General features: G+C 36.3%; 2 protein-coding genes across 5 annotated transcripts; one reads left to right on the plus strand and one right to left on the minus strand.

Annotated features, from left to right (window-relative positions):
- The first annotated feature begins 576 nt into the window (after positions 1 to 576).
- On the plus strand, positions 577 to 10,528 carry LOC121241342 (protein argonaute 4A-like). 4 transcript variants are annotated; one of them, XM_041139078.1, is made up of 24 exons: positions 577 to 1,035; positions 1,463 to 1,516; positions 3,133 to 3,448; positions 3,547 to 3,752; positions 3,839 to 4,063; positions 4,167 to 4,303; positions 4,390 to 4,487; positions 4,578 to 4,675; positions 4,813 to 4,981; positions 5,071 to 5,187; positions 5,275 to 5,382; positions 5,505 to 5,567; positions 5,641 to 5,754; positions 5,833 to 5,998; positions 6,129 to 6,241; positions 6,400 to 6,537; positions 6,672 to 6,802; positions 7,252 to 7,317; positions 9,090 to 9,153; positions 9,248 to 9,359; positions 9,455 to 9,528; positions 9,656 to 9,750; positions 9,842 to 9,873; positions 10,064 to 10,528. In XM_041139078.1, exons 3-24 carry the CDS (start codon positions 3,164 to 3,166, stop codon positions 10,237 to 10,239), a joined length of 2,787 nt encoding a protein of 928 aa, XP_040995012.1. In that variant the 5' UTR covers positions 577 to 1,035; positions 1,463 to 1,516; positions 3,133 to 3,163; the 3' UTR covers positions 10,240 to 10,528. The 4 variants fall into 4 exon arrangements, with proteins under 4 accessions (XP_040995012.1, XP_040995011.1, XP_040995010.1 ...); XM_041139077.1 differs by having other exon boundaries at positions 3,142 to 3,448; XM_041139076.1 differs by having other exon boundaries at positions 577 to 959.
- A 269-nt stretch (positions 10,529 to 10,797) lies between these two features.
- Positions 10,798 to 11,539, minus strand: LOC121241668 (lamin-like protein). The gene is made up of 2 exons (XM_041139538.1): positions 11,295 to 11,539; positions 10,798 to 11,154 (listed from the first exon to the last, which is right to left on the minus strand). Exons 1-2 carry the CDS (start codon positions 11,470 to 11,472, stop codon positions 10,817 to 10,819), a joined length of 516 nt encoding a protein of 171 aa, XP_040995472.1. The 5' UTR covers positions 11,473 to 11,539; the 3' UTR covers positions 10,798 to 10,816.
- Between the last annotated feature and the right edge of the window lie 3,815 nt (positions 11,540 to 15,354).

Here is a 15,354-nt window from a genome sequence, read left to right on the forward strand (position 1 = left end):
TACCCTTTTCTTGGCTGAAGTCTCTAGGATGAAAAATTTAGTTCGGTAGGACTAGGTAATTGCTTTTGATCGAAGCATTGCTAGCTATTTGTTTGGTTTGACACTGGATCTATCGATTGGATGTGCGCCTATACGTGAGAGAGACGGGGAAGGGGAGAGGAAGGGTTCTGAAGGGAAGGAGGTTCTGATTCTTGCATGTGGGTGTAGGTGTTGGGAGCTGCACCTCCTACGTGGCCAGTGTTTATTGGTTGGTGTAAAAATCACATTTTTACCCGACCGACTTGAGTTTTTCTCATTAGAATATGGATAGTGAGATGATAATTTTTGGTTTTAGATAAAATTTTAAAATATTATTTTTTAATATTATTATTATTTTAAAATTTATTCAATTATTTTTTATATTTTGTAAAAAAATTTTAAAAAATATAATAATAAAATTAAATGAAAATTTTATATCTTATCTCACTTAACAAATATATCCTTAAACTAATATAACATTTTCGAATTTTTGCCTGTTTGGTCTCCTAGTTTATACCCAACTGAAACCGTCAAAACAGAAAAGAATATTACAGGATTTTGGAGAACACGCGGCAGCACTAGCAGAGTTTGACATGACATAACCTCCATACGAGAGGGCGTGAAGTACGGTGACCGTCATTTAAGAAAAGCTGGCCGGTACAGTGTAACGAACCGATCATCCACCGTGAATGCAAGAAGCCCAAAAATCTGAGCCGTCAAGTGACCATGACACAGCGACGTAATCCGCGCTGCAAACATGACATGGGGTTTCGGGCGTAAATGTTGGCCTTCTGCTGATATCACGCTCTTTTTGAGAGAGCGTTGACATGCACACAGAGGAGGCTCTCTCTCTTTCTGAACCCCCATTTTAGAAATTCAAGTCACCAGTCAGTCATTCATTTTGAGCGTTTCACTGCCTTCTTCAACTCTCATAGATAACTGTAAGTTTGGCCTAGCCCCCAGTTTTTAAGGCTCTCCGTGTTCTTTTGTCTACTGCAGATTTTGCTGTCTGGGAAAGTGTTTACTGTTGTTTCCAGAGAGTGTTTCTTTTTGTGTTCCTTCATTCTGGTTGCTGCTCTTGTTTATGCTTTGTTGAGTGCTTTTTAGGTGTTGCATGTGTGTGAGCTCGATCTGCGACTGTTGTCTCTGTTTCTGCTTCTGGGGTTACAGAAATCTCCCTGCTTTGAGGCTTTAACTATAATCGATTTGTTTTTTGTTTTTGTTATTTTTAAAAATTTTAGAGGCTTTATGATAAGATTCGGTCACTAATTTTTTTTTTTTTTTCCTTAACTGTTTGTTTAGGAAATTTTGTTGTGTTTTTTATCCTGTCTTTTAAACTTGGTTCCTGCAGTGTTTTTGTTTTTATTCTCTCTAGGACAGTTTATTTGGGTATATAACGTTCAAAATGTCGATCTGCACTTATTTTGCCCTTTTTTGCTTGCAGCGTTACTGGAATTCCGGGGCTTACTCTTTCAGCAGCGTTTTGTTGAACTTTTAGGTATTACGCTCTGTGAATATATCTTATTCTTGCTTGCATGTCTTGTTTGGCTTAATGTGTCTCCCGAAACTGCTCCTTGCATGTCTGGTTTGGGTTAATGTGTCTCTAAAAACTGCTCCTTACATGCCTGGCTCTGGTTAACGAAAGTGGGGACATTTGTGACTGAGTAGGTTGTGATTTCTGGTTTCTCCTAGTTTGACATGACATTTTTTACACATCAGACTCTAGCCATTTGGGTATAATAAAGTTTCATTGCTCTTTAATGTGAACTTTTTTTTTTTTTTTGTGAAATTTTCTATTATGTTCTGAACTGCGGTTTCGTGCATATTTTATTTTTATTCCGGTGTTTGTGAATTTCAAGAGTGTTCCGCAATTTTATGGTTTGCCAGAGATTTTTTTTAAACTACTACGGCTTAGTACTTTTTCTGAGGCTCGTTCCAGATTCTATTGCTTATTACTATGCAGGAAAATGTTTTCCTGGGAATGTTTCCTTCCATAAATTTGCGCCCTCCAAATATGCTGCTGTTCATTTCCCTTGAAATTTGTCTTCAATAGTTGTGTTTTGACTTTGGTTCTTATGGTTAAGGATCAGCAATAAAAAGCATTTGCATAGTTGTCTAGCTTTTTGTCATTTTTTTTTTCCTTTGTGCTTTTAGTCTATAAAAAGTATGCCTACTTGGTTGGAGATTACATGCCCTTTTGTTTTGTTCAAAGGGCCCTGCCTTGGAGAGGTTCCCCGACCATAAAAAAAGAAAAAAAAAAAAAAGAAAAAAATAATAATAATAATTTATTCGAGATTTCTGATCATTTATGTTAAGGTTTAAAGTTATAAAAGTAAGAGAGCTTGAGAACCAATTCGGTATTAAGATCTGTGTTTCTTTTACATATTTTGTTATTATTGTTGCCTTTATATGTTGATCTTTTCTCTATTGCCTTCATGGTAAGTACATCGTTTGAATGCTTTATTCATATATGAATTTTTATCATGTAATTTAAAGCTATAGAATATATGATTCCTGTTACACTCAGTACCTTTTAGTGAAGTTTTGAACATAGGGTTGTAAACATGTTGAGTTTGAGTGAGTAGTGGATAGTTAATTTGTTTGTTTAATTTTTATTCAAATGTGCATTGAGTTTGAACTTATCAAGTAGTTACATTCTATCTTAGTGTACAACTCATTTATTTTTTGATCGAATTCAAGCCTGTTCACATGCTACTTAATTTTAACAGGCAAATTTTGGTTTCTTTTAAACATGTTTATATGTTTTTTGTATATATGCATCAATGATTCTATTGATAAGAACTCAAGTAACATGTATTGTATTATGAACTTTATTTTCTATTATCTTTTTATATATTCGTGTTATTGTAAGTGCAAATTTTAAAACTAATACCATAGAGACTATTAAATATCGAGTTATTCGATTTTATTCGAACTTATATGAGTCGAGCAGATTTTTACGAGTTGTAAGTTTTAATGGTTTTGCCGAGTAGACGTGGAGTGGTTTCTCAAGTAGTTTAGTTTATTTACAGCTCAATTCTAAGAGGTCTCATGTTCTTGTAGGAGTAATGGTTTCGTAAAACTTGATTTGTATCCTGTCATGATTGTTCATAGGATTCGCAGCGTCTCTATTCTCGGTTTGGTTATGGATTCATTTGAGCCAGATGATAATAAGACAAAAAATGGAGACAGTGGACAGGAAGCATTGCCACCTCCTCCCCCTGTTATCCCACCAGATATTGTTCCGTTGCGTGCTGAACATGAACAAGCTCCTGAACCTGAACAGCCTCCTGAACCTGTTAAGAAAAAAGTTGTCCGAGTTCCTATAGCTAGGCGTGGCCTTGGAAACAAAGGGCAAAAAATACCTTTGCTTACTAATAACTTCAAAGTTATGGTCAGCAATATTGATGGCCATTTCTTCCACTACTGTGTATATTTCTCTCATACACCACTCTCATTTTGGGTTTTCAAGAAAATTTCAGTTTTCCAACTTATTCATGTATATTTGAACTGCTATCTTTCATACAGGTTTCTGTGACATATGAAGAGGGGCGTCCTGTAGATGGCAAAGGTATTGGAAGAAGGGTGATTGATAGGGTGCAGGAAACTTATGATACTGAGTTATCTGGAAAGTACTTTGCCTATGATGGGGAAAAGAGTTTGTTTACTGTTGGCCCACTGCCCCGCAACAAACTTGAGTTTACTGTTGTACTTGAGGATATCCTATCAAACAGGTATGCATGGTTTATGGTTGATTTTGGTTCTTGGATTTCTTTGTTGTTGTTGGTTTGGCTTTAATTTTGAGAAAACTTATGTGTAGAAATAATGGAAACTCTAGCCCTGATGGCCGTGGAAGTCCAAATGAGAGTGACAGAAAGAGAATGCGGCGTCCGTACCGGTCCAAGACATTCCGAGTGGAGATTAGTTTTGCTTCCAAAATCCCTATGCAGGCGATTGCGAATGCACTACGAGGTCAGGAGTCAGAGAACTCCCAAGAAGCCCTTAGAGTGCTTGATATTATTTTGAGGCAGCATGCTGCTAAACAGTGAGGGAATTATATTTATTTGATTTTTCACAGTTATCTGTGCATTGTCTGGGCGATTTTAGCTTAATTTTACTTAAGATAAAATCATTTCCAACTATTGCAGGGGCTGCCTCCTTGTTCGCCAATCGTTCTTTCACAATAATCCCAGAAATTTTGCAGATGTAGGAGGTGGCGTTCTTGGCTGCAGAGGATTTCATTCAAGTTTTAGGACCTCCCAGGGTGGCTTATCCCTGAATATTGGTAACCCAGTTATAGCATGTTATATCTTAATCTATCTCTGCACCTATTATTTTCATCACTTGTTTTTTTTTTTTGCCTCTGTCCAGATGTATCAACTACCATGATTATACAGCCTGGACCTGTGGTAGATTTTTTAATTGCCAACCAGAATGTGAGGGATCCCTATTCCCTTGATTGGTCTAAGGTAATTATACTAACATCTCTGCATCTGTCTTTTATTTTGCCACTTGGTTTCTTTTTCTGACTTGTCGCTCTCTGTTGCTTCTATTGACAGGCTAAACGAATGCTCAAAAATCTTAGAATGAAAACAAATCCTTCCAATACAGAGTACAAGATAACTGGATTGAGTGAGAAACCATGCAAAGAGCAAATGTATACTTCCTGTTGTGTTTCAACCTGTTTTCTTTTTCTTCGATTGCGTCGAAATTGATCATAGTTATTGCACCTAATTTTGATGGTCCTTATTATAACACTGTTTTTGGAATAATTTTTATGCTTTCTGTTTTAAGGTTTACACTGAAGCAGAGGAATGGCAAGGATGTGGATGGCGACAGTACAATTGACGTGACTGTTTATGATTATTTTGTTAATCATCGTGGTATAGAATTGCGTTATTCTGGAGACTTACCATGTATCAATGTTGGGAAGCCAAAGCGTCCTACTTATTTCCCTGTTGAGGTGAATTGATGGGATATAGTTATGTAACTAATACTGTTGAAATGATGAATGGGTTGTATTTATGGTGGTCTATATTGCACTTTCTTTAGCTCTGTTCATTGGTTTCCTTGCAACGCTACACGAAATCTCTATCCACGCTTCAAAGATCTTCTCTAGTGGAAAAATCAAGACAAAAGCCAAATGAGAGAATGAAGGTTTTGTCTGAAGTAGGTGTCTTTGCTCTACTTTTGAATGACGATATTAAAATTGTTTTATTTTTCTTTCAAATTTGAAGTCCTTAAGTTCTGCTGCAGGCTTTGAGAAGCAGTAATTATGACTCTGAACCTATGCTACAATCATGTGGCATTTCAATTAGTACCAGCTTCACTCAAGTGGAAGGTCGCGTTCTGCCAGTTCCAAGGGTAGATCTCTGGTTTTTTTAATATAATGATTTTTGTTTCCTCTTTATCGAATTTTTTTTCTATAGTTCTACAATTGAGTGGTCAAGTTGCATGTAGAATAATCTCTTTTGTTTTCTAAACAGTTGAAAGTGGGAAATGGGGAGGATTTCTTTCCTAGGAATGGAAGATGGAACTTCAACAATAAGGTATTTGTTGTGTTTTCTACTTGTTATGATTTTCATTCTGGTATTCTCACTGTATTTTCATATTTTTATGTAGAAATTAGTGCAGCCAACGAAGATAGGAAAGTGGGCAGTCGTTAACTTCTCAGCACGATGTGATATGCAGGGTCTTGTACGGGATCTGATTAAATGTGGAGAACTAAAAGGAATTGTAAGTTTATTCCTGATATGAATACATCAATGTATTATCTAGTAACTGACAGTTCATTTTCCTCTGTTTGGTGTATAGCTTATAGATCCTCCATTCAATGTGTTTCAAGAGAATCCCCAGAGTAGACGAGCTCCTCCTGTGGTTAGAGTGGAGAAGATGTTTGAGGAGATACAGTCAAAACTTCCTGGTGCTCCACAGTTTCTTCTTTGCCTGCTTCCTGAGAGGAAAAATTCTGATCTCTATGGTATGATAATTTGGTCAATCTCTCTATTATGATTGTTAATTACTCTACCAAGATTTGGTCAATTTCTCTATTGAGACTGTTAATTACCCTACCAAGTGTCTATAACATGGAATTTATTGTCTCTTAAAAGGGCCATGGAAAAGAAAAAACCTCGCTGAGTTTGGAATAGTCACCCAGTGTATTGCTCCTACAAGGGTTAATGACCAATATCTTACCAATGTCCTCTTAAAGATCAATGCAAAGGTGAGCTGCTGCGTGGGTTTTAGCTTTTTAACTGCACTCTTATCTTTCCCCCCATTGTTCTGCTTCCAGATCCAAATTATTTGTTGGGTTAAAAAGATTTTGGTCCACCTGTTTCATCATCCTTGTTTCTTTTCTTTTTCCTTAAATCTTAATTACAGCTGGGTGGTTTGAACTCAGTACTAGCGGTTGAACACTCTCCTACTATCCCCATGGTTTCCAAGGCTCCCACCATCATAGTTGGGATGGATGTGTCACATGGTTCTCCTGGGCAGTCTGACCTACCATCAATTGCTGCGGTAACATGCCATCTTTGTTTCATCAATTTGATTAGGAAATCCATTGAACAATTGTTTACTCTGTTAAGTTATAACTTCATTGAAAAAAAGATCCTACTAATATTTTTTTGTGGATCTTTTAATGAAACTCGTAGGTTGTCAGCTCAAGGCAATGGCCATTGATTTCTAAATATAGGGCTTCTGTTCGGACACAGTCCCCAAAGGTTGAAATGATAGATTCTTTGTTCAAGCGAGTGTCTGAAACTGAAGATGAAGGCATATTTAGGTAGGTTTCCTACCTTCATGCTTTTGATTGTGCAGTAATGTTTTAAGTTTATTCTCTTTTCTATCAGTTTTTTTGATTTTTTGGTGGGGAGGCAGGTTGGGAGAGAGATTAATTTGTACCCTTATTAATAGGCAGATCTGTTCTGTCCTTGGGCTTTGACTCAAGTGCTAAAGGATGGGGTTGAGATTGGTATTGGGCGTATGTAATTGGTATTAGGTTCAAATATTAATGAGCCAAATAGAGAAAAGCAAATAGAATCAATGATACGCAATTGAATAATTGGAGAAAATTATAAAATGAAATAAATGTAAGAAAAAGTTCCTGGTGATTTCTCATTTAAAAAGGTTGAGAGACTCTCATAGACACCTTCATTTTTCCTGTGTCTCTGTTTTACTCCTATGACTAAATCTTATGCTTCTAGACTCAAATTATACAGTTTCACATTTCAGGGAGCTTCTCCTAGATTTCTATACAAGTTCAGGGAAACGGAAGCCTGATCAGATCATAATATTCAGGTTTGTGTTTCTTTTATGATGCCAATGTAAAAGTTACTTGAACGTATTCTGTTCACAATGTTATCTATCCTCAAATGTAATTTGAAAGTACTCACAATTGGTCATATTAAGGTTTTATTTCTCTTCAGTTGCAAAGAATTTTTATTTCAGAAAACAGTAGAAATCTGGAAATGTCAGGTATATTATGGACAAAGTGAAGCATGTGAAGTTGGATGATTTTGAAATTTTGTTTATCCGCCCATTTGCGTACAAGAGTATGCAGACAACTCAAGTGACGAGAACTAAAGCAAGAGCTTTGAAAAAAATATACTGATACAAATGCAAATTAGGTTTTAAAACTTATTAACTTCTGTCTCTCTTTGATGAAACTGTCTGTGTGTGAATTGCCAATTTTTATTTGCTTTCGGTCTTTGTGAAAAAAGGTATTCACATTTAAAACCTTTTGTTTTGGAACCTATTCTGGTGCTAGTCTTAATGGAGACCCGATGGAAACCAAGAATCATAAATTGGTTTGAAGTCAAAACATAAAAGATATATTAAAAAACCCTGGAATTTATATTGTTTACATATGCTGTTGTCATTGTCATTCACATGTTTTCAGAATTAGGATTTACTGGGAATTAAGATCGGTAAGCTGATGCAATTTAGACCCAATATTTCTGAGATAATTCATGTCTACAACTGCAGGTGACAAATGGATCATAACCTATGAATTAATTGTTTCTTGTTTTTGTTAAAACAAATCTGTGTTCGTCTCTGCAAGTCTTGTTCTAAAGTTTGTCATTTCCTTTGTTAAAATTGGTGGCATCTGAGATTCTTCCAACTAGAACCTAGTAGCCTTGTATTTTTATTGGCTTGTAAGATCATATCCTTGTATGTTTTTATTGTGGACGACCTTCAAGTTTCTACCCATGAGTTTGTTTGTTTTACTATTGCTTTTTGGGGTATAGATTTTTTGGTTTTTTCTATAAATCCTCCGCAAGATTCTTCTCTGCATCCAGGCTTAGGCACTAAGTTTCAATTTTTAGCATACCAAAACTCAATGCTCCGAATTTATGGGCATTTGAGGTATATTTTTGTGGACAAACCTGTTATAATACCTTGCATATAATTTCTGAATGCTTCTTTAAATTGTCAAGTGGATTTCATATGCAATATCAGAGGAGAGTAAATGAGGGTCTTTTATTGTTTTTGCATAATGGCCAACACAAGAACTTTTCTTTGGTTCTAGCATTTTTTCCTTGCAAGATCTGATCAATGGTGTTTTTTTTTTCTTTGCTCTGATAATTATTGACTTTGTTGTGAGTTCTAGTTCTGCTCTTCATCTCAGGTCATTATAAAATAGAACCAACTTACCTCATGCAGTAAAGGATCATCATACTTGTTGAATGTAGTGATTGTTCAATTATGTTGTCTGCAGTGAATGGGTGCGGATGTAAATATTTCTTTTCCTTTGTGGTGCCTTTTTTTTTGGGGGGGGCGGGGTGTATTATTTTGTACTTGAGTTTATATGCTTCTGTTTATCTTATTATGACCTACTGTTTCCTAAAATGTTGGTGAAAGGGTGCATTATAGTTAGTTTGGTGACTACAGTATTATTATGTTAGTATGTCCAAATCTTAGCATTTTATTTTTGTTTGGTGACTACAGATATAATTCATGTCCAAATAGATTATGTGAGCATGTCTATGTTGGTCATATCAAGGTTGATTTTCATTTAAAATACTGTATGGTTCTGTAATTTCCCACTTAATTGAATTTCTTTGATATAGGGATGGAGTCAGTGAGTCTCAATTCAACCAAGTTTTGAACATTGAACTGGATCAAATAATTGAGGTTCTTTAGCCTAATCAAAACTCTTCAATTATATATGTAAAGCCTGCGACTTTGCTTAGTTTGGAGATGACTTCATGCTTGTTTATATTTCTAGGCCTGCAAATTTCTTGATGACAAGTGGTCCCCCAAGTTTGTTGTTATTGTTGCACAGAAAAACCACCATACTAAATTCTTCCAGCCTGGCTCTCCTGACAACGTTCCCCCTGGTAAGGGTGCCCAAAGTTTTGTTGTTACATGTTTATGGCTTTGGTCAAGCATTTTAAACTTTGCTTTTTCCCCCCGTTTCCTTTTCTCTTGGCAGGAACTATTATAGATAACAAAGTTTGTCATCCGAGAAACAACGATTTCTATCTATGTGCACATGCTGGAATGATTGTGAGTTTTGGTTTGTTGGTCCTAATCTGTTAGATATTTCAACTGTCCTGGAAAAATATTTATTTGTTGATATGAATAAATAGATATGCTGGTTTTCACTATGCTCGTTTCAATCTTCTTTTTGCAGGGGACCACAAGGCCCACTCATTATCACGTCCTCTTGGATGAGGTTGGATTTTCATCCGACGATCTGCAGGAGCTTGTGCATTCTCTATCATACGTGTAAGTAAATATTTGGCCTTGAAGGCTGCTTGAATAATTTGTTTTGAGCTATGGTTTGCTATTAAAGTCATATTGAATTGTATTAATGCAGGTATCAAAGAAGCACCACTGCCATTTCTGTAGGTAATTCAGAGATTATTATGATGATGCATTTACTTATTTTTGTAGATTTAACCAATTTATCTTACGCAGGATAATGTTCTACTTCATTGCTCAAACCTGCCTCTGACCCTTTTAATATATTAAAAATGTAAAACTTTACAGCTTTTTTTTCTCTCTTTTGTCCTGTAAATTTTGCTCCCCATCTGTGCAGTTGCTCCAATATGCTATGCACACCTGGCAGCCACCCAGATTGGGCAGTTCGTGAAATTTGAAGACATGTCTGAGACATCTTCAAGCCATGGCGGATTGACATCTGCTGGAGCTGTTCCTGTCCCGCAACTGCCCAGATTACAGGAGAATGTCTGCAACTCCATGTTCTTTTGTTGAGGCCTGTCTCTGAATATGTAAAATGACTATTTTGGACGCCTTGTCTCTGTATATAGCCTAAACTTTTGAAAGATCTCAGACCAAGCAGTAACTTGAACCTTTTTGGTAGCTACGTCTTACCTTCAGTTCTTGTATGCTGCCTGTTTTGTGGTCGGTTTGGTTGCATGTATTTACTACATGCTCTGATATTCAGTCACTTGTGGTTTTGTTCGAGTTACGAGCGGATTTTAGGGTGGGATGCACTTAGATTATGTTCCTGTTAATGTATCAAATTGTCGCTGAATCTCTCTCACATCCACTTATTCTTTCGCTTGATTAATCTCTCACATCCATCAGAGCATGTAAAATAAAGGGATTTGGCTTCCTCCCTCCAATAGGGAACGTTAGTAGGGGTTTTATTGTAATTTAACTTGGTACAAGGGGAGCAATCAACCCCCCCCCCCCGCGGAAGCGATTGGATGTGCAGTGCATACGACTGGATTATCTGCGAGTCTTTATTACGTTAAATCATAAATGTACACATCCTTGCAAAAACTTTGAAGAAAAAGGGCGATATATAGTGTGCTCTGAAATCCATCTAATTCAGTTGTATTTGAAAAGAGTGGAATACACTAAAAGCTGCAGCAAGCAGCACATGTTGGATCGTCCGACTGCAGATAATCCTCGGGTAACCATTATAGACCAGGAGTGGGGCTGCAAATGGAGGCTCAAAATCATAAACATAGACTGCAACTTTCATTCCCTTAGAGCAATAGCCTCTGCTACTGAGGAAATAAAATGGCTTTGCCTCAGTGAGATTAAACACGTCTCGACCACCCCTAGTAATGTTCGTTATGAAGTCTTTGTCAATGCAATTGTCGTAGCTCGTCTTGTTCACTTCCAGAACATTGTAGAGTTGCTTATCAAACCCAAAATCTTAAATTGGAAGAAAATGTCATATAGGGTGAGAAATCAGTATGATTATATATGAATTTCGGGGTGAGCTTTTAGAGATTGAAAGAAAGAAATGAAAATGAAAAAGTTCATACTCGTGCATGGGAATGGAGGCAACTTACATAGCCAATCACCCACGTAGAACTGCTCGTGACTCGACCACTCAGTAAAGTTGATATTAGGTGCCCAAGTGTTTCTCCCACCTCCAACCCTGTGAAGAACAGTGTTTCTGCTCTCTGCAAAAACAATACCCATCATAATCAACATCGAGCACAAAACAAATTTCCTAGAATTCTCCATTTTTCGTAAACTCTATTTTTTCCAAAGAACATCATCCCTCGGTAGAAGGGTTTAAAATATTACAAAAACATGCATATCTCATGGGTATTTTAGCATGAGCTATACTCAGTGTGATTTTTCTCATCAACTAATCATTCCAGGCCATCATTTAATTGTGAACATCAAAGCAATGTTGTTTCGGCCTCCTAACCTACCGTATCATGCTTCTCAGGTGGCAACCTTATGATTTGGTCCATTTCAATTTTGCATTCACAAGAACAGGTGAGTACCAAATTTGGAAGAGAATATCGACATGAAAATATCATGACACCCAGTCTGGTTGACTGCTGCAAAGCCACTTGCGACTCATTTTGAGTCCCCTCACTACAGGTTTGAGAGGGGCGAAATTTGTTAAGAAGGTTTTTTTTTTTTTTTTTGACACTTTTAGGGGTTGGAACTCAAGTTTCGGCACTAAAATAATGAGAAGAAAACACGTTCTAATAGATTTTGATCATTCAAATGCTTACATATAGGGACTTCTGAGGATAAAATAAGTACATGGCCCAAAGAAGTAGGAGACAAATGACCCATAAAGAGAAAGCATAAAACTGATGATTTGACAAATAAATAATTGAAAGTAATGTAAAATAATGGGCAATAGCTAAAAAGAGGGGTTTCATCTTTTTAGGATTTCATTAAGACATATATGCCCCAAAGGTTCAATGAACTTGGACCACAAAGTAAAGCATGCCCTAAGGGCGTTTAGGGTTTAAGATTTTTAGCAAGATGACAAAGCCACATGTTACTCATGTGTGAGGGTCACTTGGACTTCTCAAGAAAAGGCAATCATGAAGAAGAAGAGGAAGGGGTTTCGGCCAATGTTAGAGAGGATTTGTGACATTTGTCACTCATGCATTCAAATCTTTGAGATTCTCTATAACATAGGAAAGAGGGGCTAGCATGAGAAATCGAGGAACTATATGAAGGGATGCTTAAGGGGCCAACGCCCAAGGGGCACACCAATGGGTCACTCTGCCACTTTTCATTTTCAGATCAATTGTCTCTCTCTCTCTCTCTCTCTCTCTCTCTCTCTCTCATGTCCACCCTAGGAGGAAGCCCACCTCCTCATTTTCTTGCCTTTTCTCACCAACCAAACACCATGTATGTCTCATCCGATATGAACCTGCAGGAATGAAATCTATTAAACCCACAATCAATTTGAAAACTTTTCAAGAAAGCCAAAATCAAGTCAATGGATGGAGAATCTAGACCCGATGAGAATTAGTTTCAAGATCCTAGATTATATTAAAATCTAGACCCGTTGAAGAATATGTCTCAAGAGCCTAGATTACAAAGAGGAACGCCACAAATGTTGTAATTTACCTTTGATAAGTTTAAAAGTTTAATCAAGAACAAGAGGAGTAAAACTCAACTCACAATAAATAAATTCTTCAAATTTCATAAACTTATTAAAATGAGGCAACAAAGAGTATTTAAACCAAAACCTAATTAAAACCCTAGCCAAAATAAAGCCCCAACTTTCAAAAATACTCCTGAGTGAATAGTACCGCGGCTACAAGACGTCACTACAGTAACTCGGCTACAATACTTTTGAAACCCTAGTTCGCTACAGTACTTCTTAAAACCCTAGTTCAACAAAGTAATAAATTTCCCAACATGCCCTTGAACAGACCCCCCTTAAGTCATTCTCATAATTAAACCCAATAATTATAAAATAATAAAATAAGTCATTTAAATGAATTAAACAAGTTGAAACCCTTCAAGAATCCAAAACCTTTAAGTCTTGTCGTTGCCCTCTTCCATAACTTATCAAATGAATCAAAATTGGATCTTCATCCTTCAAACCCATCTTGATTGTTGGGCTCTTACTAAACTCCTCCCAAGTGGATTGCATCAATCCTTGCATTGTCTCCTTGATCTTCTTGGCTCTTGACCTTGTAATTAGCTTATCTGGAACTTCCAAAAGATCTTTAAGTTTAGGCTCACTTTGGTTCCCATCATTCCCCCTCTCCTCAAAAGGATTCGACCTCGAATCTTCACCTAGATCAAAGGGAAAAAAGTTAGTAACATTGAAAATAGTGGAAACATGATACTTACCTGGAAGATCCATAATATATGCAATTTCTTTAATTTTCTCTAGTATTTGAAAATGTTCATCCAAGCTATTCCTGTTATAAAAAAGCAAAAGCTTCAAACCTAAAAGAGTAAGTGGATTAAAACTATAAACAATGTCAAACAGAGAATAAGAAATAGTAGTATGCAATGTTTTATCATACGCACACTCTAATAAGGGCAAATGATACTCCCGCAAACATCCATATAACAATTCAATGAATGGCAAATGATACTTCCACAGATGTTCGTGAAACACACCTAAAGCTTTTGTTACCCCAAAATGATCACTCCAGTTATATGCAAACTCAATGAATGGCAAGTAATACTCCCATAAACGTTCATGCAACACGTTAATCAATGACAAATGATACTTCCATAAATATTCATGCAACACGTCAATGAATGGCAAATGATACGAACCCGCGGGAATGAAATCTCTTAAACCCACAATCAATTTGAAAACTTCCCAAGAAAGCCAAAATCAAGTCAATGGATGGAGAATCTAGACCCGATGAGAACTAGTTTCAAGAACCTAGATTATATTAAAATCTAGACCCGTTGAAGAACAAGTCTCAAGAACCCAGATTATAATGAGGAACACCACAAAAGCTGTGATTTACTTTGATAAGTTCAAAAGTTCAATAAAAAACAAGAGGAGTAAAACTCAACTCACAATGAATAAATTCTTCAAATTTCATAAACTTATTAAAATGAGGCAACAAGGAGTATTTAAACCAAAATCTAATTAAAATACTAGCCAAAATAAAGCCCCAACTTCCAAAAATACCCCTGAGTGAATAGTACTGTGGCTACAGTACACGCTACAGTAACTCGGCTACAGTACTTTTGAAACCCTAGTTCGCTACAATACTTCTTAAAACCTAGTTCAACAAAGTAATAAATTTCCCAACATGCCCTTGAATAGACCCCCCCTTAAGTCCTTCTCATAATTAAACCCAATAATTCTAAACTAATAAAATAAGTCATTTAAATGAATTAAACAAGTTGAAACCCTTCAAGAGCCCAAAGCCTTTAAGTCTTGTCGTTGCCCTCTTCCATAGCTTATCAAATGAATCAAAATTGGATCTTCATCCTTCAAGACCATCTTGATTGTTGGGCTCTTGCTAAACTCTTCCCAAGTGGATTGCATCAATCCTTGTATTGCCTCCTTGATCTTCTTGGCTCTTGACCTTGTAATTAGCTTATTTGGAACTTCCAAAAGATCTTTAAGTCTAGGCCCACTTTGGTTCCCATCATCACCCATCTCCATCTAACCAACCAAATCAGTGAAAGGAGGAGGCCGAGAGTCCATTGTTGTGCTGAAAATTATCTGCAAGTGCACATAATCGTAATAAGTAGTAAAGTGTTCTAAAGAAAATGGATGTCGAACCCATAGGGAATAATTATGTTATTGAGTACTGAAATTTACTAAATTAATTACTATTTAGAAAACCAAAATTTGAAGAATAGATTATCTAAATTAAATTGAAGAAAATAGCACTAAAATTAAGATTTTAAAAATAATAAGAAAAGATCTAGAGCGTTTGATTTTACCTAGCAAATCCTACACAATTTATTTTTCCTTATTATAGAATTCCAATTATCCCAAGTTGATGATAAAAATCTTTTAACTATTCAATATTTTCTCTCGAACAATACGAAAAATATGTCCAATTAATAACTCCATATCTCTATGTGAATTTAACTAATTGGAGACTCATTAGGTTTTTTGGATTTTTCTTGAAAATCACACTAATCATGGTAAAG

Source organism: Juglans microcarpa x Juglans regia, chromosome 7S (genome assembly GCF_004785595.1).
Source record: "Juglans microcarpa x Juglans regia isolate MS1-56 chromosome 7S, Jm3101_v1.0, whole genome shotgun sequence".
Taxonomy (NCBI): Eukaryota; Viridiplantae; Streptophyta; class Magnoliopsida; order Fagales; family Juglandaceae; genus Juglans; species Juglans microcarpa x Juglans regia.

Bases quoted from the DNA above. Each gene is read 5' to 3' on its own strand.
- LOC121241668 (XM_041139538.1), bottom strand. From the start codon at position 11,472: ATGGAGAATTCTAGGAAATTTGTTTTGTGCTCGATGTTGATTATGATG. The intron at 11,155-11,294 runs GTAAGTTGCCTC...TTCCAATTTAAG, and splicing joins CTACGTGGGTGATTGGCTAT to ATTTTGGGTTTGATAAGCAA.
- LOC121241342 (XM_041139078.1), top strand. From the start codon at position 3,164: ATGGATTCATTTGAGCCAGATGATAATAAGACAAAAAATGGAGACAGT. The intron at 3,753-3,838 runs GTATGCATGGTT...ACTTATGTGTAG, and splicing joins GAGGATATCCTATCAAACAG to AAATAATGGAAACTCTAGCC. The intron at 5,999-6,128 runs GTATGATAATTT...GTCTCTTAAAAG, and splicing joins GAAAAATTCTGATCTCTATG to GGCCATGGAAAAGAAAAAAC.